The sequence below is a fragment of the Cyclopterus lumpus genome, chromosome 8 (genome assembly GCF_009769545.1).
Source record: "Cyclopterus lumpus isolate fCycLum1 chromosome 8, fCycLum1.pri, whole genome shotgun sequence".
NCBI classification, from domain to species: Eukaryota; Metazoa; Chordata; class Actinopteri; order Perciformes; family Cyclopteridae; genus Cyclopterus; species Cyclopterus lumpus.
Genome location: NC_046973.1, coordinates 6,420,996 through 6,447,199, shown reverse-complemented (window position 1 = coordinate 6,447,199; position 26,204 = coordinate 6,420,996). Strand labels below are relative to the sequence as shown.

Here is a 26,204-nt window from a genome sequence, read left to right as displayed (position 1 = left end):
AGTTTAGGACATTCATGCTAGGCTCCAGTGCCCCCGCGACCCTAATGAGGATAAGCGGTATTGAAAATGGATGGATGGATGGATGGATGCTGTGAAATCCCTTCATTAAACCGCAGTGAACTATTTCCTTTCGTTGTTTTTAAGATGTGTTTTCCGTTCATGGCTTAAGGACGCTGATCTAGAACACAGCTATTGGTGGCGCAAATAAACCCAAACAAATAAAGTCTATATTGTGTATTGAGAATTCTTTTTCTTGATCTGCGTTGTTGTTATGCAGCATAAACGTGTAAAATGTAGTGAATTTCATGAATTTTCCTGGAGGTGAGAAGCTTGGTTCAAGTCGTACATCCTCTCTTTGTACGCCGTGTTCCTCAGAGCTAAGTTTCTGTTCCACCCGAATGTGTTTGCTCATCTGTGGGCGTGACTGCATGTGTGGAAAGAGTATTTGGTTATGCGTGTTTAGACATCTGTACACTCCTCACCGCACTTCGCTGTGCAACATTCAAATGACACCCAGGTTTTTGCATTTCTTCTTTTGTAAAACTGAAAATAAACAAACTGTGTAGACCCGATGCAGTCTTTTGCATTAGTGGCACAACTAAATTTACATAAAGCCAACTTTGAGCCACTGAGGTAAGATTTCCATAAATATATAAACGGTATGTTGTATTAAGAGTGCGAGCGAGGACACGTCCAGGTATTATTTACTTTCTCTCGTGTGTGGTGTTCATCACAGTAGACACTGTTGCATAAAACAGGAGCAAACGAAGAGAAACTTTAGATTAACTGCGAGGCTGAAACTGAAGCAACGGAAGCGAAGGCTGCTCTCTAACCTTCTGCTGCTCCGCAGAGTCAAAGACAGAAGCTGTCCATCACCACAGGCTTCGAGTTGGTAAACCGAGCTCCCGGAGCGGCGTTAAGATAATATGACCTCCGGAGAGCAGAGACACACTGAAGATCAGTTACTGAGGACCGAACACAAGGAGTCGCTCCTGTAGAGAAACTAAACAATCGGATTAATTGAGGATCAATAGTGTGTTAGCCCGTACGCTCAGAGAACAACATATATATCCGATAATCATTCAGGATTAATATCAATATAATACAATCATAGGGGACTCATATAATACTACACGTCTATGTGGAATTGAGCATCATTATCCGCAATATTTTTGACATTTTGGGAAATACTGTTTGCATATTCAGTTTGCAGATTGATATAGTGGTATTGATCCAGTGGCGTCAATCTTCTCATCCAACTCTGGGCGAGAAAGGGCAGTAGGAGTGTGTTTAGAAGTTCGTAAGAGTGTGTTTAGGAGTATTAAACACGTATTTTGACAGATTTCATCAGGCTCTGAAAATCCTTCAAAAGGAATGTAAAGAAAGGAAACAGCAGTGCAGAGCTAAACCATTAAAGAACACACACACACGCGCACACACACATGCACACGCACACACACACACACACGCAGACACACACGCACACACGCATACATGGCCAGGTTCCTTCCTTATACTTGACTGAATCATCTCCTGTTTAAAGGCATCCATGCAGAACTTGACAAGCACAAAGGTATGTTATCTACAATCATGTAGCAGATCATATCCTGTACCAGTTCGGAGAAAGAAATAACATAAGAAATATATTTGTTGTGAGAGCCATTCTACAAATGGTAAGAGGAGCCAAGTTCACAAACCTCTCGGATCCTCAGAAGCTGCTTTTTTGTGCGACATATTATTCAGCTTTCGCCTCCCACATCCTTTGTTTCTGTTGGTGAGATATTATTTTAATGTTACATATATATATATATATATATATATATATATATATATATATATATATATATCCAACCTTTACAGGCGGACTCCTGTCGTTTTTTGTAACGTTCTGTATCTTTGCAGCAGAAGTCTGTCACTGACACTTAATCAGCTGAATGCTACAATGTCCTATTTTTTTTACAGGTAAAATTTCAAAAACCTCCTCCTGACATTTGCAGTTAAATGTAGGGGTGATGAATAAACGTGCTGCACAACATAATGGTTACATCTGTTGCTCCTATTAAACGTATTGAATACTTACGGTTGCCTTGGCACTCGACACATTAAGTGACTCTCGTGCTTTTCTCACAGAAAGCATAAGAACATTTCTGCCTCATCTCATAAGCACAAATTTTTTTTTTACCATTGTGTTCATTCGCTGAGTGTTAGATAACGGTTCTTTCTGTAATTTCCGTTCCATCTCTCTCCTTTGTGTCCTCGTCTCTTTATTAAACAGATTCACAAAGCCCGAGCATTTTGCTCAACTTTCATCATTTCCAACTCGAAAAGGCAGACACGTACCTTCACGGTTGTTCACTTTTGTAAAATGTAAATGTTACCTTGTCTTCGTATATGCTTTTTAGAAAAAGTAGTATTAAGTCATACAGTATATAATGGTGTGATATATCCAATAACTCATACTATTTACCCATTCAATCAAATGTATATTGGATTAACATGTTGTTATTTTAATCCAATCGTCAACCTTTTACCTGAAATACATTTGACAATCATTAAGGGCGGTATGTGGGAGTGCATGTGGGAAGACAAAATAACCGGCAATTAGTAATGTTTCTAATTGACAGCAAAAGTGCATCAAAACCATCTCACATCAGACATTGAACGGTTACATAACCTTCAATTTATTTTATGTAACTGTGGTTGTTCAGGCTCCTCCCCTCCGCTCTGATCCCCTGCATTCTTCCCTCTGTGGATACTGAGCACCATCACCACATCCACAACCCCTTACTGTCCACACCCAGAAGGTCTGCAGCGATGTGGAACAGTAATAAGGAAGTTTAAATAAAACAGCTGGATTAACTCAATTAGAATAATTGTCTACAATTTATGCAGTGATGATACAGAACAATAAATATATTACTTTGCTACATTTCCAATGTATTTCTATAATAAGACACAATTTGAGAAAGTATTGGTGATTGTAACTGTACAATATCTATAACTGTATGTAGTGGAAGTGCACACATATGCTGTTTGTAGTCAATAAGTTTGATACAGACTCAAGGAAGCGTGGTTTATGTTGCCATGGAACAGCTAATGATGATTAGCTACGTCTATAAAAATAAATGTAAGTTCTACTGATATGGAACTTCATATGCAAGGATGCAGACCACAAATAAGAGTAAAATGTACCAAAGATCAAACTTTTAATTCATTCACTGTGGGTCAGTGGTTAGCAGGTCCGTCTTTCAATTAGGGGATTGGTGGTTCAATCCCCGCCCTAGTCGATGTGTCCTTGAGCAAGACACTTAACCCTGAATTGTTCCCTGTAGCTGTTCTAGAGTGTATGAATGTAACATGATTGTAAGTCGCTTTGGATAAAAGCGTCAGCTAAATGACATGTAATGTAATGTAATGCAATTTGACACATCTTTCCCAAACTTTATTATTATTATAGTTTAATAAAATTTCTACAGAGATAGATTAAAAAAAAGGGCATTTATTTAGCCCCTGATTAAGCGACTGTAATACTTGTTTTATTTCATAGTTTATTCATCATGCTACGTACTTTTTTAAATTTAATTCAATTATTTTTCAGATGTAATTTGATTGACATTTTATTGTGTACACATGGAACCGTGTTAAAATGCCCATAACCTGCTGAATGTCACGCCAATGTTGTTCACAATGTTCAATGAAAGAATTTTAATAAAGCTTCATAGTCATGACAGGTGCATTAAGAAATAGACGGGAAGGTTATTTACATTTAATTAGCAGCATTATAAAAGACCTACATGCCTATTTGAACAACACTTCTGTCTTCCTTAAACCAAAGTATTTTATATAAACTATAGCAACTGCCAAACTGCACTGCTTTTGTATATTTCTACAAATAAGGATTAAACTACTGCTTCATCCAGAGTGACTCTATCAGAGGAAAACCAGCCCAGGTGAGCTGGGTTCCCCGGAGTGTACAGTCGTCCTATTGGTCGACATGGCCGATCACATTACTTCCTATTATCTCGCTGCATTACACAGTCAAACAAAGACTCGGCTCATGTGAACCCAGACACAGAAACACCCCGACCGCGCCTCCTTGATGAGCTTCATGACACTCACGAGTTTTTACACTTCCACCTCAGAGAGTGCAGTGTAAGTGTGTGTGTGTGTAGAGTTAAAGATGGAGTGTGTGTGCGTGCGTGTGTGTGTGTGTGTTTGCAGTCTGCAGCTGACAGCCCACTAACATGAGGACCGACACTGGGAAATCAGGCGAAAGGTCACAGTTGAACTCACTGACTGCTGAGAAGGAGGATGTCATTGTTGATTCAACAGAACAATGGAGACCTCTGTGTGGAGCCACAAAGTGTTCAGCGTATTAAACAAATAAATAAATAATTATATTAACCAATTGTGTAAAATATATAAGCTGTATCAACCAACAATTTGGGAATTATTGTAATTATAATGATATGATGACATCTTTATTTGATGATGTCACTTTTCAAGACATGGGTGTGGTCACCACTACCTAACTTTTTAGCCAATCAAACACCCCCTCTCTTTCTTTTAATTTAGCAAGCTCAACAACAGCTCCCACCGGGCGGAAACCTCCAGTTGTGACGATTCAATCGTCTATCGGTTTCATCTCAGTCACCGATATCATGTTCCGTCACGACATGGATTGTCGATACCGGGAAATATTGTATTGTGTTAGTTTAAAGTAGTAGCTAAACTGTATTGTTTCAGAATTGACAAGAGTTGTTCTAATATATAAAACTATGCAATTTGTTATCAAGAAAATAAGAATAATATTTAACAATGTGTTGAGTTTAAATAATTCCTTCAATTCACAAATTCTTGATTCTTTTGTATAATTACTTCTAATCATTTTAGAAAAAAAGGTAATTCTTGGCATTGACTTCCTCTGTTTCAGTCGAGCTGATGCAAATGTAACCTCGGTTGTTGCACAACTCAAGGTACACAGCGCTTGAAGGGCAAGTTAACCTTGAAGAAGGGATTGAGAGGCACAAACCAAAGGACTTCAAAACAAGAGATTATGTTTATCTTGCAGGGCAGAATGTGCTTGAAGATGGAAAACAAACGGACATCTATGAAGTAATTCTCAGTCAATCCTCATGGGGTTTATTTCTCAACATTCCCGCAGGAAGCATGTTGCATAAGCTGTTGATGAATAATTAATTTGGATCACAAAACTGCCATTGGTCTTCTAAACGCAATGAGATCCATTAAATGTATGGGTGTGTACAATGTAAAGTCAATCAGACATACAGGGTGAGGGGCGTGGCCTGTTGAACTTCTAGTGGGCGCTAGCGAGCCATTTTGTCAAAGCCGAGCATGAGACCCAGAAAAAAAAGAAAAGAAAGTAAAATGTTCAACAAATACAGACCCTCTCTATCTCTCTCTCTCTCTCATTCATTTGTGGGGACCTGATAAAATCACACCCAACTAGCAGTAGTAGGTCATCTATATGATTGAGCTCCCCCTCCTCCAGCGTTCCTCCTCGCATCTTATTTTATGTTATTTCTTTGCTGATTTTCATTTGCATAGTAACTGGAAAGAAATTCGACCGACTTGCTTTCATTACATGGATGACTAAATCTGACTCTCTTCTGAACCTCTGAACACGATTATATTTCAATCTGGTGGACAGAAAAAATGAAAGTGTTAATTCCATTACATTTTTATCATAATTCAAAGCGACATCATTGTTTAATTGGTGGGAGCTAATCAAAAGGCAGAGAGAGAGAACTACTTGGTATGCCACGCAGCTGCCTTAGTTAATCACACAGATATATGCACCAGAAGAAATGAACATACAAAATAATATTATCACAGAAAACAGTTTGATACGTGCAGCAATGTAGCAGTGTTTGGTAAAGGCCACTAATGATCCAGGTTTGATTCAAGGATCTATATCATGATTTTCACAAAGGTCAGTTTTCTAAACCCTCGTCTCCTAAATCACAGGTCCAATCATTACTGAGCAACCGTCACTCGGCACAGGAAGCTCTGGATTTTGCCACGTGAGCACGAGGCTCCAGTCAGAGCGATACTCAGGATATAGTGCTGAAGTATCTTTTAATCACCTTTCCAAAACCAAAAATGCAACAGCATTTCCTCATCTAAGAATGTTTTTCTATAAGAACTTTTAAATCGTGATCAGCTGGTAAAGATGCAGCATATTTGCATTGAACATGTCGTGTTGTCGTGCTTTAGCATCAGTCTTATAGCCTCAGTCTTATAGCCTCAGTCTTATAGCCTCAGTCGTACAGCCTCAGTCTTATAGCCTCAGTCTTATAGCCTCAGTCTTATAACCTCAGTCTTATAGCCTCAGTCTTATAGCATCAGTCTTATAGCCTCAGTCTTATAACCTCAGTCTTATAGCCTCAGTCTTATAGTATCAGTCTTATAACCTCAGTCTTATAGCCTCAGTCTTATAGCCTCAGTCTTATAGTATCAGTCTTATAGCATCATTCTTACAGCCTCAGTCTTATAGCATCAGTCTTATAGCCTCAGTCGTATAGCCTCAGTCTTATAGCATCAGTCTTATAGCCTCAGTCGTATAGCATCAGTCTTATAGCCTCAGTCGTATAGCATCAGTCTTATAGCCTCAGTCTTATAACCTCAGTCTTATAGCCTCAGTATTATAGCCTCAGTCTTACAGCCTCAGTCTTATAGCCTCAGTCTTATAGCCTCAGTCTTACAGCCTCAGTCTTATAGCCTCAGTCTTACAGCATCAGTCTTACAGCATCAGTCTTATAGCCTCAGTCTTATAGCCTCAGTCTTATAGCCTCAGTCTTATAACATCAGTCTTATAACCTCAGTCTTATAGCCTCAGTCTTATAGCCTCAGTCTTATAGCCTGTCTTATAACATCAGTCTTATAGCCTCAGTCTTATAGCATCATTCTTATAGCCTCAGTCTTATAGCATCATTCTTACAGCCTCAGTCTTATAGCATCAGTCTTATAGCCTCAGTCTTATAACCTCAGTCTTATAGCCTCAGTCTTATAGCCTCAGTCGTATAGCCTCAGTCTTACAGCCTCAGTCTTACAGCCTCAGTCTTACAGCCTCAGTCTTATAGCCTCAGTCTTAGAGCCTCAGTCGTATAGCCTCAGTCTTATAGTATCAGTCTTACAACCTCAGTCTTACAGCCTCAGTCTTATAGCCTCAGTCTTATAGCCTCAGTCTTATAGCCTCAGTCTTACAGCCTCAGTCTTCCAGCCTCAGTCTTATAACCTCAGTCTTATAGCCTCAGTCTTAGAGCCTCAGTCTTATAGCCTCAGTCTTACAGCCTCAGTCTTATAGCCTCAGTCTTACAGCCTCAGTCTTATAGCCTCAGTCTTACAGCATCAGTCTTACAGCATCAGTCTTATAGCCTCAGTCTTATAGCCTCAGTCTTATAGCATCATTCTTACAGCCTCAGTCTTATAGCATCAGTCTTATAGCCTCAGTCGTATAGCCTCAGTCTTATAGCATCAGTCTTATAGCATCAGTCTTATAGCCTCAGTCTTATAACCTCAGTCTTATAGCCTCAGTCTTATAGCCTCAGTCTTATAGCCTCAGTCTTATAGCCTCAGTCTTACAGCCTCAGTCTTATAGCCTCAGTCTTACAGCATCAGTCTTACAGCATCAGTCTTATAGCCTGTCTTATAACATCAGTCTTATAGCCTCAGTCTTATAGCATCATTCTTACAGCCTCAGTCTTATAGCCTCAGTCTTACAACCTCAGTCTTACAGCCTCAGTCTTATAACCTCAGTCTTATAACCTCAGTCTTATAGCCTCAGTCTTATAGCCTCAGTCTTATAGCCTCAGTCTTATAACCTCAGTCTTATAGCCTCAGTCTTATAGCATCATTCTTACAGCCTCAGTCTTATAGCATCAGTCTTATAGCATCAGTCTTATAGCCTCAGTCTTATAGCCTCAGTCTTATAGCATCATTCTTACAGCCTCAGTCTTATAACCTCAGTCTTATAGCATCATTCTTACAGCCTCAGTCTTATAACCTCAGTCTTATAACCTCAGTCTTACAGCCTCAGTCTTATAGCATCAGTCTTATAGCCTCAGTCTTATAGCATCAGTCTTATAGCCTCAGTCTTATAGCCTCAGTCTTAGGCCTATAGCGTAAAACCGAATTTTCACATTCCTCTTACAGGGTTTGTGTTTTAAAACAAATAACCAAGAAGCATTAAAAAGGCAGCTGGTGACGGTTGTCAACCATGTTTTAGCTTCCACTAGCTAGTGACAGCAGGCCAACGACAAAAATAACAGTCAATAAAATCCACGGGGTCGGCTAGAAATGAGATGCCTCCTTTTTTAAATGTGTGTGTAATGAGCACAGCGGGGCACATAACGTCTGCAATGGCATTTTAGTGTGTGGGAAGTTCTCTTACAGCTCTATCTTTGGGGTCCTGGCCCCATGGCACACATTGCAGTCACGCGCGGGGCCCTGCAGTGTCTTAAGTGTCCCAACATTTAGCTCCAAATGAAGCTTTATTTGAGGGGGAATTACTTAAATATTATATGTACAGGGAATGGTAAACAATGAATGCGGAGCATACATGTGGAAATACCTACTGCTTTTCTCCTCTTACGCAGCTGCCGTCCCCACTTCAAGGCCACGGCTTGCATAACAAAGTCCTCGAACACCCAGTCCAACATGTTTTTAGCTTCATCTTGGGATGGCCTGGTTCAATACGTGTGTGTACGTGTGTCTCCTACCGCCCTCGGCTTCTCTAATGGCCAGTCAGCGCTGAAGACCCCTAATTCTAGCAAAGACTCCTCTGCAATCATTATTAAACTCGACACAGAAGAGAAGCTGCCACAGTTGTCTTGTCACATGTTGACCCTGACAAATGAAAGAGGAGACTCTATGTTGAAATATAAATGACGATTCAGGCCCAAACACACACACACACACGCACACACGGGTAGTTTGAATTCAAAACAACTAATGCCTCCTCAAAAGAGAGAACAGCTTCTGCTGCAGCGAGGTGTAAGGACAACAGCCATTGCTGGCTACATGCTGTTGCTTCCCCCCCCCCCACCCACCTCCACCTCTCTTATCCGGGACATGATGTTCCAGAGCCAAAGGACAATATCAGAGGATTTGTCGCCAAACTTAAGAGGGAGGAGGTTTAGAGACACCTGCAAAGTCTAGTCACAAAGCCGCTGAATGAAAAGAATGGATCAAGAGAAATTAGAGGGCCTGGTGTTAGGGGGCTTATGTGGTCTGTACTTGTTGGTGACATGCTTATAAATAGAGGTCTGTAAATTACAGGATGAGTTCTAGATTAAGAACAATATGAGAGCAAGGTAAGGCAAACAGACAATCTCTGGATTTATTATCACCACTTTTCAGCATCTGCATCGACCAAAGCAGACAACGTTAAATCAAGCCGTCCCTCTCCTTGACTTAAGGCCACGTGTGTTGTGATATCCTTTCCATTTTGTAATGGTGAATTAAATGGTGCTCCTGTAACTCATGTGCCAGATCATGTGACATTTAGATCACGAGACTTCTGGGGGCACTTATCACACGGCCTCTGGCCGCTCTGACCCGCTAACCTGGGCGCCAATAGAAGAAGGTCTGCCACGCACATGCAGTGACCCGGGCATTACATTTATTCAAAGCCACTATAAGCGTGCTCCCCTTCTAGTATTAATTTATTGATTCAATATAGGCATGCTAACCTGCTCAATGAACCGCTCTCGTTTTTAAAGACTTTTTAAAGCCATTTCTTCCTGTGCATCTCTCTCACTGTGTTGAAGTCTCATTGAGAGATTTTCACCATTGGATTCAAAGAAACGTGATAATTATTCTAGTTTTTCTAGCAGCAGGCGTTACAGGCTGTGTTGCAGTATTGAGCTGCTGGTCACCCACACTGGCTCCGAGGTGCTGGTCTGTTATGATGACTGGATGTGGCGATGGAGGGAACAAGCTGTTCTCGGAGAACCATGTTTACATTTGGGCGCAGTAGAGGGAAACAATCTCTCCCAATTAAAGAATATTTATGAAGGAAGAAAGGGAGGCTTGTTCTGTATACCTTTGGAGTGTATGACCATGGGACCACTTTAAAATAAGCTATTCAATTCAATTCAGTTTATTTTGTATAGCCCAATATCACAAATTACAAATTTGCCTCAGAGGGCTTTACAATCTGTACACATACGACATCCCTGACTTTTGACCTCACATCGGATCAGGAAAAACTCCCCAAAAATCTATCCACTCCAGAGAGATTGGTTTTATGGAAGAGTGGCCAAAGGAAAAAGAAAACATGTTTGGAGGTTACGAAAAGGCCCAAGGAGACTTCATTCTGACATTTTCTTTAAAACATGTTCACATTTAGTTTTCATTGAATTTAAAGCTGAATATTGTTTTCTATATTAACAAATGTGGATCGAATGACCTTGTGACCTTATAGGGGTGGCCTATAAGATTCCACACTGTAGTTTTCCTCATTTCAGACTATTTTTAGTTTTTGTTATAACCCTGCAACTCTCATGTTTTGGTTGAGTCTCACAGCTCTCACCAGTATGGTTTTCAGCCACATGAGGGCGCTGTTTTCTGAAAAAATCCGACTGAAGTCGATAGCTACCCAGCACCGAATGGCAGACAGACAACGTTGTGTTCTCCGATTGTTCCATTAACCCCAAGTGGCCAAAACGATCAGTTATAGCTGCTGTAAGGACACTGTTCAAGTCACCTTTTTACACAAAGTGCTATCTTGAAAGTATACATTTGAGGGAGATGATAGATAGAGAGATATATATATATATATATATATATATATATATATATATATATATATATATATATATATATATATATATATATAGATAGATAGATAGATAGATAGATAGATAGATAGATAGATAGATAGATAGATAGATAGATAGATAGATAGATATATGGGGCAATGTATAGGCTCCCATACCCTGTCTTGTTTAATGAAATGAAAAACCTGAGAGATGGAGCCATATTGCTCGGGGGCCTTGAGCTTTAGCAGAGGAAGCAGAGGTCAGGAAGGCCAGAGTTAACATCCCAGAGTCGCTTGCTGGGAGTTTATGAAATGCAGCACGTAGCACTAACATCAGGAGATGTGCTTGAACTGTGATTCAGATAGACATTTATTCTGCTGCAGTTACTGGGAAACATTAGTTTTTTTCAACAGAAAATGGGATTTACACACATCTATAAGGAATAAAATAAATATGGGGATGTGAAGTGTGCTTTTAATTTGCCTAATTAGCCAATGTACTCCATTACTGGTCATTATCACTTTTGTATAGCCCAAAGTCACAAATGTCCTTCTCTTCAGAGGGAACAGTTGCACTCAGTAATGAACGACAGCCCTAATAAGGTGCACATTTCTACTTATACATCCTTTTCAGCTCGGGTAATGGCTTCGGTGGTATCTTAGCAACAAGTGACAAAGTCTCAGAGAGCATGTGAGAGATGTCTGTACCATATTCATAACATTTTATTTTTTAACTTTGTCTGAATTTAATGCAAATCGTGAAGATTTCCACAGTTGACTTTTGAATCCCAGCAGCACAATGATGAAGACAATGATAATAAACACACTCCAGAACATCCGTCCCTGTGAACAGAGCGTCACATGACAATGAGACTTCTCCCTTTGTGATCGTTTGGACTGAATGCAAATAAAACATTACATTTTATTCCGTTATCCAAACCGCTGGTCCTATTTAGGGTTGGCGGGGTTCACCCTGGACAGGTCGCCAGTTTATCGCAGGGCAAATATTATTATATACAATTTAGAGTCTCCAATTAACCTGAGCTGCATGTCTTTGGATTGTTGGAGGAAGCCGGAGAACCCGGAGGGAACCGACGCTGCCACGGGGAGAACGCGCAAACTCCACAATGAAGGATCACCCGTATCGGGGATCGAACCCGGGCCCCTCTTGCCGTGAGGTGCCAGTGCCACGACACCACCGTGCGGCGCCTGATGGAGAAATGTCCACTGAAAATACATTTAAACTGAAATAAAAAGAGCAAATTTCAGCCTGCAAGTAACGACTTTGTACATTAAATACACATTTTAGTTTGTCTCCTTGTGCAGAGTGTAGTACTATCAGCATTAATGGTCTGAAGTGACTACACTGCATCTCCACTTGTGGAAAGTGAGATTGTTTATATTCCACTAAACAGTCTCACAGGGATCAAAAACAACATTTTATTTTGGACAACAGCAAATGATTGGCATTTTGTTTTTTACCTGGGTCTCTACAAAAATTACCTTTTCATGACGACTAATATAATGACTGCAAGGGCATTTATGTCATTCAAACTAAATTACTTAACGATTCTTTTATTTTAATGAAATTGTAAAAGTAAGCTGGTTCAATATCTTCAGACTGTTCTACAGTATTTATTTTGTAAATGTTCTACTGTTCCTAAATTTGACACTGCTAAAGTGTCTGTGACAACCTCACCAAAAGAGTTGAAGCTCTTCTGGAGCTTTCGATCAGACCAGATCTTCATCAGCAGACGGAGGAAGACTCGTCATGAAGAGCCTCAGAGCAGCTATGAAAGAGACTGAGGATGCTTTGTCAACTGGCGTCTCCATATTAAGGTAATATATAATATTCACCTCATCAATGGGGCATTTGGACAAAATGTAGAATTTTGTATTTCAAGATATAACATATTTTCACCTTTTTTAATTAAACGTATCATTCTTGGTCTCTGAGCCTCTTTCCTCACCTACAAAGCCTTGATTGGTGATGCACCATCATATCTTAAGGAGCTTGTAGTACCATATTGCCCCACTAGAGAGCTGCGCTCACTAAATGCGAGGGTACTTGTGGTTCCTAGAGTCCTAAAAAGTAGGATGGGAGCCAGAGCCTTCAGTTATCAAGCTCCTCTTTTATGGAACCAGCTTCCACTTTCAGTCCGGGAGGCAGACACAGTCACCTCATTCAAGAATAGACTTAAGACTTTCCTCTTTAATAGTGCTTGTAGTTAGGGCTGAATCAGGTTTGCCCTGGTCGAGCCCCTTGATATGCTGCTATAGGCTTATAGGCTGCTGGGGGATGTTTTAGGATACACTGAGCACCTATATTCTTTTTCTCTCTCTCCTTATGGATGAATTTACATCTCTCCATTCCACTTTACTAACTCTACTTCCTCCCCGGAGTCTTTGTGACTTCACGTCTGATAGGGTCCATTGGACCTGGCTGTGTCTGAAGCCTCCTGCCTGGTGGGCCGGCCCCTGCCATGGCCCTGTGAAAGGGTTTTTTCTATTTCTTGGGAGTTTTTCCTGATCCAATGTGAGGTCCTGGGACGGGGATGTCTTATGTGTACAGATTGTAAAGCCCTCTGAGGCAAATTCGTAATTTGTGATATTGGGCTATATAAAATAAACTGAATTGAATTGAATAATGAATTGTTTTTGTTTTCCTCAGTTGACATTTTCCTGATAATGGTGTTGCAGCAAAAACATAATTTTTTATTTAACCAATAAGCAAATTAATTCAAACGGATACTTCACTGTAGTTCCTCTCCTCAGTATTCGAGCATGTGTTGAAGCATCTGCACATTTAATTGTGCTTTAACTACTGTAACTGTGATTTACAAGCATTGATACAAGTGTGAGATGAACGATTCATGGATGATTGATTTGTAAAAGTATTAAACAGACTGTACCATCTCTCATCCCGTTAACTCTCACTGGAAATGAGGTCTGCATTGCAAAGTCAAATTACTTCCATCAACCATTTTTTTTTCCACTCTTACTCTTCTTGATTTGCATGAGTGTCTGTGATTGGCTGCTGCAAGCTCAGAGAGAGGGAGATACTGCCCTCTCCCGATTGGCTGAGAGCAGAAGGGGGCAGGTGATGTGTGAACATAAATAAAAAAGTGCAGCCTCGACAGGCGCACTCGCATGCATCTGCTATCATCGTCCTCTTTCCACAATCCAGCTCCGTCACTGACATCCAAACGGTTCCCAGACAAGGATCCACAGGAAGAGAGAAGAGCTTATTTAAAAGTAGCGTTTTTAGAGAAAAAGAGCTCATCATGTCTTTTGAGGTGAAGGAGAAGACAGAGGTGCGTCTCGTGTTTTTGGGAGCGGCTGGAGTTGGAAAGACGGCCCTCATCCAACGCTTCCTCAAGGACACTTTTGAGCCCAAGCACCGGCGCACCGTGGAGGAGCTCCACAGGAAGGAGTACGAGGTGGCGGGTGTCAAAGTCACCATCAACATCATGGACACCAGTGGCAGCTACTCCTTCCCCGCCATGCGCAAGCTCTCCATCCAGAGCAGCGACGCCTTTGCCCTGGTCTACGCCGTGGATGACCCCGAATCCCTGGATGCGGTCAAGAGTCTGCGAGACGAGATCCTGGAGATCAAAGAGGACAAGTTCACGCCCATCGTGGTGATAGGCAACAAAATAGACCGCCACAACGAGCGCCAGGTGTCCAGCAAGGATGTGCTGTCCAGGGTGGAGCTGGACTGGCACCACAGCTTCCTGGAGTCCTCCGCCAAAGACAACATCAATGTGCTGGAGGCCTTCAGAGAGCTGCTCCAGCAGGCAAACCTGCCCAGTCGGCTCAGCCCGGCGCTGTGCCGGAGACGTGAAACCATGCCCAAGGAGAGCACCAAACGACCTTCTTTAAACAAGACCAAAAGCTGCTTCATCACATAAAGACGTGGAGCAAAAGAGATGGCGATAAAACCGCCCAAAAGAGACTGAGGGGGGCTTTGTTGGTGAGGGGCTGCATTCCAAGAGACAAGTGTTACGACTCTCATGAAACACTGAGTCTGATAACTAGGGATCGGGCTTGAGAGCTTGGCATGTGAACCCACTAAACCACTGGAGGCATCAAGATGCGCCAGTGACCACGAACACAGAGACCACCGGACTCACATGCAACAAGTGGCTGGACGACCGTTTGAATACTGAAAATAATGACCCAGTGCACCGACATGTGCTTATTGTGAATGTGTAAACATGATGGCGTGATGAATTGTGACATAGAAGCAGCATTGTGTGTCGTAAGCTCAGTGTTCACTCACGTGTATGTCAGGTTTCATTTGTGTTATTGCTGTTAAAAATGTGCAATAACTGTGATGTGGTATTTATGCAAGTGTGTTTCCATAAGAAAACAGAGGGAGAACGCAGCGCTTCAAACATTATGTTGTGAATTATTGTGCAGCCCACATTTTTAAATACATACTTACTGGTGTTTTCTATCTCTTGGTGTCTGACCAATACATAATTTTAATGTAATGGGAGTAATATCATATTTTCTTTTCACAATAAAAGCACAGAAACCTTATTCAGTGCGTATTTTAAGATTGATGGTCATCTTACTCACTCTAAATGTTAATTCACTTTGTTGGTTTTTTAGACAAAAGTGTGTGTGTGGCTGGGGGGGGATTATGTTTTATATTAGGTTATTAATTCTGTCATGACATATGAAGATATTTGTTCATTCAACAGCGTATTCGATGACTGTAATTTCACTCTCAGTTGCAAAGTGTTGACAAAAACGTATCATCTTGAGAACAGAACTGGTCTCACCAGAAATGTAAGTTTTAAAAAGTAAGAAAAGTCGGAAGTGCTGCTTCACTTGACCGTCTGTCTGTATTTAAAAGTGATTGGTGGTGATTGTAATAAAAAAATCCCTTGAAAAGCTGTATTGATAAGTGGGTTATCCTGGAGAAATAAAGTGAAATGATGGATGTATTGTATTGGTCTAACTCATGCACACATCTGTTCTGTGTTGCATCGCCCCCTGGTGGTCAACATTTACAAACACTGACATTACATGAATGTTCTCCGTAAGTCAATATGAGGAAGCAGGCCTTTTCAAATATGACAAATAAAACAAGGGAACCAAGGAAAACAACAACAAAAAAAACAGGTTCCTCAACATCCTTCTCCTGTGACTGCAAAACTATATGATAGTTAGAATATGATTTATGTAACTCTATACTGTAACTTAAAGCTGCAAATATACAATTTAAAGTACGATGAGTTTATGAAAACATGGTTAAATGGCTCAGTTCATTTTGTTCATGACATTTACATGTTCTCATAAGAGCCCCTCATATGTAACATTTACAGACTGTTGAGAAGGACACACAGGCCCAAAGACTGAGAACAAAAAAAAAAAAAAAAAAAAAGGTATGCTTCCTCTTTCCAAAAACGTTCAGATACACGGTGCATTGTTTCCCCAGAACCAGACGAGGAAGTGACCTGCGATTATCAGATCCCTGCTTCCTCTTTGTGCTGCGTTTAAACTACGGTTGCACAGCAGCACCTGAACCCGTCACTTCAGCACAAGGACGGACGCGGAGAGGCAGATTGTCTTCTTAAAGCCGAGATGCGGACTCCACTTTCCCTTCACAGACAGAGAGACGGCTTTAGGAAATGAAAACCATTGCAATAACTCAGATTAGTTCCAGAGACCTAATCTTGTTTCTGGGTGTGTCTCTGCTCTTAGACTTGGTCAAAGCTCCTCAGTGTTGATCAAGAGCCTGAGAAGTTTGGAACAAGTATAAGATCTCTGACCGTCACTACATCAGGTGTTTGATTCACGACCATGTGCAGTAGTACCGACTGTCTCACTTCAAAAGAAAAGGTAGGCCATTTCATATTCCTGCACAGCTTTTTACATTTTGAGTTACATTTTACTTTTATTAACATTTGAGCTTTGTTCATCAAGTGTCTGCAGATATCAGTCTCCATAAAGATAATCCGATTCAGAGCAGCCAACATAAAGAGGAAAAGGAATTACGGTTAACAAGCTAATTATGCTGCACTGAAATAGAACATTTTGACTATAAGTCTGTCTGGAATCTTAATATTTCTGATCAAAATCAATATGATAGAAATACGATGTAAGTTTGTGAAGATCTGGAGGTCTTCCGTCACATCTACAATGTCATGTTCTTTAAAGAGGAAGCAAAGATCCCTTTTCTAAACCCCAGCCTATTAACGACTTCATAATCATAATAATAATAATAATAATAATATCATTCTTTTCATATGGTTCCTGATTTGGAAGAGACGAGGCACAGCGAGAGGCAACGGTTTTATTTTCAAACGCCGTAGAGCTCCACAGAAGGGTGTTAGTGTCGAGACCACGAGTCCTCAACATCACAGACAGGCAAACACAGAGAAGACAGGACGGACGACACCAACGACGGGTAACTTTTGAGCCTGCGTAGCAACAGCACGCGATACCGACGACCTCCAACACAACACCAGCGTGTGCATCTGGCTCTCTAATAGCCATCAGGAGGAAATCCAGTATCCATAACATACGGTAAAAAGCAAAAAAGGCGAACAGTACTGCTCAATGGAAGACAAGTGAAGTCAGAACAAACCATCAAAAATACAAAAACAAATAATTGTGGGCTGGCTTAAATATATTTCTCTGAGCAAACGGCTCAATCAGTCTCAAAATACACTTGTTTCTTCACTAAGACAATACTGGGGCTTTTGCCAATTTACGAAAAACACACATTTTACATTAATGTTGGCCAATGTTCTTCTTTTTTTCCTACCCATACCCCAACTTCTAAGCAGCCATTAGTTTAACGACTCCAGTAGCCCAGCATTAGTTGTAATAGTAAAGTGATCACTTCAGTCACTTATGTGGTACATTCAGGTGCTGGTGTAACACTCAGGTTTCAAGAATTCAGCGTTGGTTGCTGTAATGCACTTAGTACACGGGTCATAATGTCCAAAACTCAAAATCAGACGGGAGAAAAGAAAATCAGATTGAGAACTTGAAAAGGTTAAGTCGTGTGGATTATTGTCGCCAACCTCCAGCTGGGAGAATTAAATCTCCAGCACAAAAGTATGCAAGCAGCCTTTCAGTCACATCAGCAGATAACAACAGTACTGTGATGATAAGGAAACCCAGCCGGAAGTTAAATTAAGCACTTAAATTAAGGAAATCTACAGACTGCTGAGAAAAACACAAACAAGAATACTACATGAAGAAAACCGGCAGTATTATTTACTACTCGTGGTTTGTAGTCCTCTTGGCTATTTATGGCCTTCATATGCAATATGATGTCAGTCAGTTAACAATATCAGCCATTTAAAATAAGCACTACATTAATAGGTGTGTTCAGTCTACTGCTAGAGAGATGTAGAATATTATTAAAAAGGGTCAGTCCATCCAAATAAGGAAATTGTAATAATGAAAGAAATAAATGTCCCACTTCCCAGGTTAACCGTGGTGTTTAAATCTTTAAAATACTCACCTGTCAAGAACAAATGTCAAAGTTACTCTGTATAATCCAAAGACTCTGTTGAGTTATATCCCACATTTCACTTTTTCAAAACATAGCATTTTGATAATTTGATCATCTCAAATTAAATGACATTAAACTCAAGTGTACACAGCAGGAATCAAAGAAGCCGACTTCTCAAAACAGCAGCATTTAACCAAAACTATCCTCCGAGATCATTCTAAGAGTAAGTAGGAAAATAGGTTTTGAACTGACCCTCTAAGATATAGAATATAAAAAGGATGATTCATTGAGAACCTTGTTGTATCATATTGGACATTTTACCAAACAATTTCCACAAATGGTGCAAAAACAGCTGCGGAAAAATATATAGTTTGGGCCCCAAAGAGCAGGAGTTTGTCCACCGTCGTCTTTGTGGTGGGAAACAACTAAATTCCGTTAAATGCAAAGACATCACAGTGCTGAGCAGCGTGAACATGAGCGGCAATAAACAAAATGGTTGGTGAAGCGTACAGTCCTGAAAATAGAGACATCTCTCTCTCTCTCTCTCTCTCTCCTCTTTTGCAATTGAAGTTGAGTCATTAGTTATGAGGCACCGCAGTGTTTGACTAAATAACTTGGTGTTTTTTTTCTTGGTGTCAAAGCATCTTTTGGTCAAGCAGAAAGAGCAGCGAGACGAGGGGCGGCTTCCAAATGCATCCAAAAGGTGAAAGTCATGTTTGCTTCTTCTTCTTCTTCATCATCTTTCCTCAAAAAGAACAAGATGCATTTCATCTCAACGTACCCAAAACATTTTTACCCCTTTAGATTAACATAAATATCTTTGAAGGAAGTTTAAATAGTAAGAATGACCCAATGAATCAGGGAACATTTAATCCTGACAAAAACACATGGAACATGGCCTTGGCATGTTTGTTTTTTTACAGCACCGGGGAGAAGTGCACCTGTCACACCCACCTCGCCCTCCCTGACTCTAGTCGTCCACGGTGATGTTGCGGAACAAGTAGGCCATGGACTCTCCGTTGTGGATGCGGCGGATGGCCTCAGCCAATATCATGCTGACGTCCACAGTCTTGATTTTGGGACACTGTAGCTTCTGTACTTCATGTGGGACAGTGTTGGTCACCACCACCTGAGGGTTGAATAATCAGAGATTGCATTTAGACTTAATGAGACAGTTTAAAAGCAATTTACCGGTGCAATTTCTAGTCGGGCTGAAAGGTTTATACGGCAGTGACAGCAGGATTCGGTCATGAGGAAACTCAAGAGACCATCGTTGTATAAAAACTACCCTAGTGTACCTCCTTCACCTGTGAACTGTGGTAACTAACTGCTGCAATGTGATTGGTTGATGGTTAAAGAAAACTGATTAGAGGTGAAATTGTACAACTTTTGAATGCATAAAAAGCAAAAAAAAGGTTGACTATACGGATTGTTTTCTGAGTACTGGACAGTTAGGAGGAACTGAAATTTGAAGCTATAAGTTTACAGAAATACAACTGCAATATAATGATCCTTTCTAGTTATAGCAGAGTTATCTTATTCCATAACAAAGCAGCTGAAAAGTCCTCCACTAGGAGGAAGTATCATCTTTCATATTGTGTTTATAAAGAATAGCCGAGTAAGAAAGGGGAACATTATCTGCAGCTTTCAAACAGGCGTTTCAGTTTCTACCTCTTTAGCTTCCATTATGATATTGTACAGTATGAATCAGACTCAACAAGAAGGTTATTGAAAATAACACTTGTCCTCACTTCATCAATGGCTGATTCCTCGATGAGACGTGGAGCGTCAGCGGACAGTAACCCGTGTGTGGCCATGATATAAATCTTATAGGCTCCCCTCTCTTTCAGGATCTCAGCAGCTGCAACAAAGTCTCCGACATCATCGATGATGTCATCCTGGAAGAAGAAAGGAACAATACTTTTATTTGAAAAACAAGTCAGTGAATTGACTTGGGATCGCCTGTTATACATGAAAATTCATTGTTAGCCACCACAAGCAGCTGGTCATAACAGACCACATTATGCTGGAGCAGCAAAACACCCAGTCTTATATTGAAACAGGAAGAAAGTGTCATTAATTCTTCAAAATTACAGTCTCACTTTCGAATGCAACTCAATAAGCATGAATAGTTACATTCGTCCCAAGTTATTATATAGGAATTTAATAGTGGTAGTGAATTAATTCTTCAATACGCCATAAATATGAACTATAAAGAGTTAGTCACAAGACGGCAGAGCAGCCGAATTCACAGCATCTTACCACAATGATGGCAATTCTCCCTCCCACGTCTCCGACTACAGTTATGGGAGGTTTCTCCTTGGCCATCATCACTGAAAAGGAAAGCAGAACTTGTTACTGCGAGTGCACTTGAGCTCATGTGTACTGCGCTTTTTCCAATCTAAAATAAGTCTCAGTAGATTGGGTAAAATGGGTTGAGAAAATGTTTTGCGATTTAGGCAAATTATGCATCCTGAATTGTGGTGGCCGTTATTGAATTATGTAAATGATTTCTGTTAGATTAACACAATGCTGTAATAAAAAAATGTCAATCGATAGTTTCAATTATTTCCCCCCATTGTACCCCACCTACCCCTAAGAGGTTAAACTGAAATGCCAAACTTAGTACAGCACATGCCATGCAAAATCAAATGACAGGGTTTTCTGCCCAGGATACCCAATCAGAAGGCAACACGCAAGTGCCACGCCACACAGCCTCAGGCCCAGGCTGTGCAGGCATATGGCAGCAGTCTGCATATGAACCAAAATGGACTTATTTCACACAGGACAACAGTGGCTGACAAGCATTGATGAGGGTTTTTTCATACACACTTGGCAATGTTCTGGGGTCAGTCCTCAGTCGAACATCACTGCTGGCAGCAACTACTTTTACATGCACACAATACTCCACCTGCATCTCACAGGAGACGCAAAAGGAGACGCAAGCTGCATCTTTGAACAGATATCACGCGACAAACGAGATAGGACTCCATTATTCACATCTACACAGCTTCATATGTCATTGGGAGTACAGGTCGCTGTGCACCATCACAACACGGGGTCTGTGCATCCATCAATGCGATCCAACCCCAAACGCTACTTTGAGTTTTAACAAGCTGTAAACAATCTGGTGTAATTTCGGTTGCTGAAAAATGACCAATGACCCTTTTCATTTTGCTGGCAATACATCAACTGTTACAACTCGACACAATAAAACACAACATGTTGAAGTCAACATGAGTGTCCTTGACCTTGTGACAGACTTAATACAAATGTGTAACTACAACTAAAATAAATTGCTTTACACACTAGGTTGTGAACTGAAATCAGAGTCACTCTAGCATATTTAAATGACCCCTTATATACTTTTTTGGACACAATTTAAGTTTTGTTGTGCATGTAAATGTAGTTATTCAAAAGGTAAAAGGAAACAATCAACTGGTAAACAATCAGCCAGTCAAGCTGATTGAGAAGGAAAAAGTATAAAGAAGCAGAGACAGGAGGAGCATGCCTTGCAGAGCACTTTGCTGAATACCATGAGTCCCACAGCATCAGACAACCTGGCAGTGTCACATTCAGACTTTAATCTCCATCAACCAAAAACAACAAAAGCCATGTTGTTAGCATTGCAGTACACACACACGCACACACACGAGCACACGCACACACAAATATCTTGTTTTAACAGCTTGATGAGATAAAATGCAACAAGCTCCCCGAGTAATGTCTGGTCAGATAACATGAACTGAATTAAGATAAGAGAATATTCCTCAACATTATCTGATAGATTTAAATAGCTACAATTATTTCATCAGCAAATTTCAATACATTAAATATTATTGTTGTAAATATTATCACTTTTGATTGACTTTAATTCAACACTAAATCATTCCAACAATCTCATTCATTATGTTTCTTCTTCCCACCATTTGATGTTAGGTTTCAAAAGCATGCTTTGTTGTTATCATCACATGCAGTTAGGATCAAATGTTAACCAGGTTTGTAACGGTGGGTTTAATATGGGAGCACCATGTGTTGATTGGCAAGATGAGTCCAGATATTTAAGTTAAAACAAAAAAAATGTTTTTCGTGGTTCTGGTTTGATTCATGGATTTCAAAATAAAATCAGAACACAACAAAACAAAAGAGGAGTTTGTCAATCTTGTAGAACAACCGTCTGGACTCTTAGAACGCTGCATTAAGCATGTGAGCTGCTTATTTCAAGTCAACATGCCATGCACAGAGCAGATAGTGTGGAGCACACTGTACAGTTGCGGATTGAAGATGTTTCGTCAATGCAAACTGTCTGCGCACAAAATCTGTTTTTCATAAACTCCCGCCTGAAGACTCCAGACTGTATTTCCACAGGATGCAACACAAACCCTTTTACACATGCACCGATTGAGGAGCCATTTGAAGAGGAATCATTTCATAGTCAGATGTAAGTTATGTTTACGGTCGTACTTGGGAGCTCTATGCCAGGGAACGGAGCTTGTTGTTTGCCTGCTATTACCAACAAATAAACACCACGTTAACACAAAATGCACAAATATTTGACATGACAAACACATGATGCCAAGACTTGGAAAATCCTCTCACTAGAAAGTTTAAATGGTTCACAGCAACAAATAAGGTTATGTCAAAAAATTCAAGCAATTAATAAGCAAGTTACTTTTCCATATGAGGATTTTTTAAGTCAAGGGTGAGAACAGAAACACAATTAAGAAATATTTTACTGAATAATTAAATGAACACTGGACGTAAGTACGTCGGAGTCATTTGCCAATGACACAATCAAATTTTCTCAGACCGAACCATTGAAATGGTCTTACCAGGAACAAAAACTGCAAATATGTTCAAAACTACAAGCCAGAGTCACGTTAGTATTTCTCACCAAATATAAATAACGGCATCTGTGCCAAGAAATAGGCATGGACTATGATTCTATGACTTTTAAGCATGTCACTCTTTGCAAGTTAGGAGTTGCAGCTTGCGGAGGATGCAGCATGAGTAGATGTAGAGTATCTTTGTAATTAAAACATGCAGTGACAAAGGAAATCAATTTCTTGGAGTATGGTTGATGATACGAGTGAGAAACAGCAGAATCATAAGCTCGAAACAGGTTAGCACAAACAAAAGCTGTATTGGGTTGTCGTCAGGATTTATATTATGAATGCAGTGAAGTTTCGTAAACTTGAAGGACTATGGAGTTATTAAACTAGAAGAAATAATTAGAAATGTCCGGCTGAATTTGACCATGGTGTGACAAATAAAAAGGAATCCAACTGTGAGAAACAAGTAACAGGGATATATTTTCTGTAATCTATCATTGAAAACCTGCAGAAAACATTTAAATAATAAAAATCGACAGTATGAGTGTTCTTGTTCTTACGAGGAAGCTCCAGTCCTGTGTGTCCTGTGGTGTTGCGTACACATGGTGGGGAGTGTCTTCCATCAGCCATGTCGGACTCTGAACACTGAGCCTCGCCGTGGATCACAGCTAGACCCAAACGCAGGCGTTCTGCATAGGACTGAGCCCTACAAAAAAAAAGATAAGAGAAAACATGCTTATTTACACAGATCAAGTCCCATAAATTGCAAATGACACACTGCATCTGAGTAAAAAAAAAAACACATTTGCATGCTTGAATAGTTATGGCAACAACTTAAACATTTTCCTTTTAAGACCATTACAATGTCATTTCATCAAAACAATGCCAACAGAGGGGGAGAACTAGCACATGTGAAATGTTTATTTTGATCCATCAGTTACCTCTTCGCTGCTGACGGGGACTTTGCCACAATTATGGCATTTCTGTAATCAGGAATCTAAAGGATGAAGAAAAAAAACAAAATAAATGTTTATATCCGATTGATTTGGTTAATAGGTTGGGTTGCCAGCGCCCAAATTAGACAATCCAATGGGCTCATCACCTCTTCTTGGATGTACTGAATCAAGAAAGGGGAGGCACGCAAGTTGTCCACTGGAAAGCTGAAGAAGCCCTGGATTTCCTTCTGGTGCAAGTCCATGGTGATGATGTGTGTTAATCCTTTGGGAAATAAAACAGATTTATAGCATGGTAATCCTTCCAATTAACACTGTCATCAATAAAATCAAACTTCTGAGTGAACAAATTAAATAAATCCCTGCAAACACAACACTATTGATTGCGGGGGATGAAGAGACGGACAGAAACATCACAGGTTGAGATTCACGTTGCTCTCTTTACCTGCTTTCGCCAACATTGAAGCTAACAACTTGCTCACTATTGAGCCCCTCTTCCTCATCTTGCACTGTTTGCTGTAGGGAAAGTAAGGAATGACCCCAATGATGTTCTTTGCACAAGACGTCTTGAGGGCGTAGGCCATAACCAGCAGCTCCATGATGGCAGTGTTGACATCTCTGGTCGTGTAACAAAAAAAAGGACATTTAAACTTACGCTGGTGATATAAAAACTCTGACAAAAGATTTAACTTGAAGATGGTGAATTGTGCAGAACTCAGATATTAAACTCACCGCGGTATGGTCTGGATGATGAAGATAGTTTGTCCTCGAACTGATTCTTTCACATCCACTCTAGTTTCTATTGTGATGGAAAGAATTAGGTCGCAATCAGTTACTGGATCGGGGCTGGAGGGTTGAGCTTGGTAGCAGCTGGATGTTCAGTTCAGTTCAGCACTTTATCAAACCTGATTAAACCTTTACATTTCATAATCCCCTGATGGAACAATTACAGTAAAATATCCACACATTTCAAATTATATGGCCCAATACTTTGTTTAATAAATGGACTAGGAACATGTTCCTGATGCTACAGCTTTACCTCCAAAACAGCTGTCGATCTCCATACAATGATCAAACAGGGAATAGTCATCCCAGGCCAATTACATTTTTTTTTAAATCGATGTAAACATGTAACGTTATGTTAACTCAAATTATGTGTTGGATGCATGTGCAGCACACAATGGTATTCACATTCCCGACGGTTGAAAGTGGTGATTACCTAAACATACCTCTGGTTACTTAGCTCTTGTAATAAAGTAAGTCACACAGTTAAAATCGATAATATTCCCCTCACCTCTGTTAGATTCCTGAAAGACCACAGACTTCCCCAGTTCGACTCCCAACCGCCTGTGAAGAAAAACACACATTTACAGACAGAATATAACCAAGTGTGACATGAAACGATGACATATGGGTGCGTTCATGCTAAGACGCACACAGGTTGCTTTAAACAAATAGCTACTAGGTTAGCAGTCAGTAACATAAAAATGAAAATGTCAGAAAGGCTCAGTTGTACTTACTCCGTTATCTTCTTGGCCAATTCTGTGCAGGCTACAGAAGAGTTTGCAGAAAAGACGCGATAGCCACTTTTAGCTACATTCATTGTTGCACCGCTGGTGGTAGATTTCACAGACGTGGACCGCAGCGGCGGCAGCTTTGATCAGTTGGTCACCTCGTTTGTTTCCTACTGTCTTCTTATGACGTTGTCGTGAGCTAACTAGCAAGCTAGCCAGCTAGCTACCGCACAATAGCCTGCTAGGTGAGCTAACTATACAAAGTGACCTCCAGTGTGTGACGTAAACTTCACTACAGTAAAGCTACAAAACGAGTTTTAATTACGGTCTTTTCGTCTACCAATTTGGCCGATTGTTTGCAGACAACCGGCTGATACCTGTTAGTTAGAAAGCACCAGAGCTGTCTAAAGAGTCACGTCTTCTTCTTCTTCTTCTTCTTCTTCCTTTTTAATTAACGGCAGGCGACAGACCAATGTTTAAGGCGTCTACTGCCACCTCCTGTACCGGAGTGTATTACATCGTGGCGTTACAACGGTTTTGACGCGACTATCTCTATACACAACTCTGGATGGACTGTGTTGAAGAGGAGTCAGTGGAGTGTACACGTGCACAAGAACAAGACAAGTACGAGCCCGCCCACAG

At 40.5% G+C, this 26,204-nt stretch overlaps 2 protein-coding genes and 1 long non-coding RNA gene across 9 annotated transcripts; 2 read left to right on the top strand and 1 right to left on the bottom strand.

The window, feature by feature from the left end:
• The first annotated feature begins 14,049 nt into the window (after positions 1 to 14,049).
• Positions 14,050 to 15,350, top strand: rasd4 (rasd family member 4). The gene has a single exon (XM_034538620.1). The coding sequence runs from the start codon at positions 14,068 to 14,070 to the stop codon at positions 14,692 to 14,694; it is 627 nt and encodes a 208-aa protein (XP_034394511.1). The 5' UTR covers positions 14,050 to 14,067; the 3' UTR covers positions 14,695 to 15,350.
• LOC117734531 (phosphoribosyl pyrophosphate synthase-associated protein 1) lies at positions 14,282 to 26,184 on the bottom strand. 6 transcript variants are annotated; one of them, XM_034538617.1, is made up of 12 exons: positions 25,569 to 26,134; positions 25,343 to 25,395; positions 24,781 to 24,847; positions 24,494 to 24,666; positions 24,198 to 24,313; positions 24,037 to 24,092; positions 23,656 to 23,801; positions 22,728 to 22,769; positions 20,526 to 20,596; positions 20,015 to 20,161; positions 19,218 to 19,392; positions 14,282 to 14,388 (listed from the first exon to the last, which is right to left on the bottom strand). In XM_034538617.1, the coding sequence occupies exons 1-11, from the start codon at positions 25,649 to 25,651 to the stop codon at positions 19,234 to 19,236; spliced, it is 1,113 nt and encodes a 370-aa protein (XP_034394508.1). In that variant the 5' UTR covers positions 25,652 to 26,134; the 3' UTR covers positions 14,282 to 14,388; positions 19,218 to 19,233. The 6 variants fall into 6 exon arrangements, with proteins under 6 accessions (XP_034394508.1, XP_034394507.1, XP_034394506.1 ...); XM_034538616.1 differs by lacking the exon at positions 14,282 to 14,388 and adding an exon at positions 16,169 to 16,396; XM_034538615.1 differs by lacking the exon at positions 14,282 to 14,388 and adding an exon at positions 17,077 to 19,003.
• On the top strand, positions 16,527 to 20,819 carry LOC117734534. Of its 2 annotated transcripts, XR_004609814.1 has the most exons (4): positions 16,527 to 16,636; positions 17,063 to 17,323; positions 18,905 to 18,966; positions 19,187 to 20,819. It is a non-coding gene; the product is annotated as an uncharacterized LOC117734534 (long non-coding RNA). The 2 variants fall into 2 exon arrangements; XR_004609813.1 differs by having other exon boundaries at positions 17,063 to 18,966.
• Positions 26,185 to 26,204: the final 20 nt, after the last annotated feature.

Coding starts and splice junctions, on each gene's coding strand:
- LOC117734531 (XM_034538617.1), bottom strand. CDS start 25,651: ATGAATGTAGCTAAAAGTGGCTATCGCGTCTTTTCTGCAAACTCTTCT. Junction 24,667..24,780: donor ATCATCCAGACCATACCGCG/GTGAGTTTAATA, acceptor TTACACGACCAG/AGATGTCAACACTGCCATCA. Junction 22,770..23,655: donor CACAGGACTGGAGCTTCCTC/GTAAGAACAAGA, acceptor TGTTGGTAATAG/CAGGCAAACAACAAGCTCCG.
- rasd4 (XM_034538620.1), top strand. CDS start 14,068: ATGTCTTTTGAGGTGAAGGAGAAGACAGAGGTGCGTCTCGTGTTTTTG.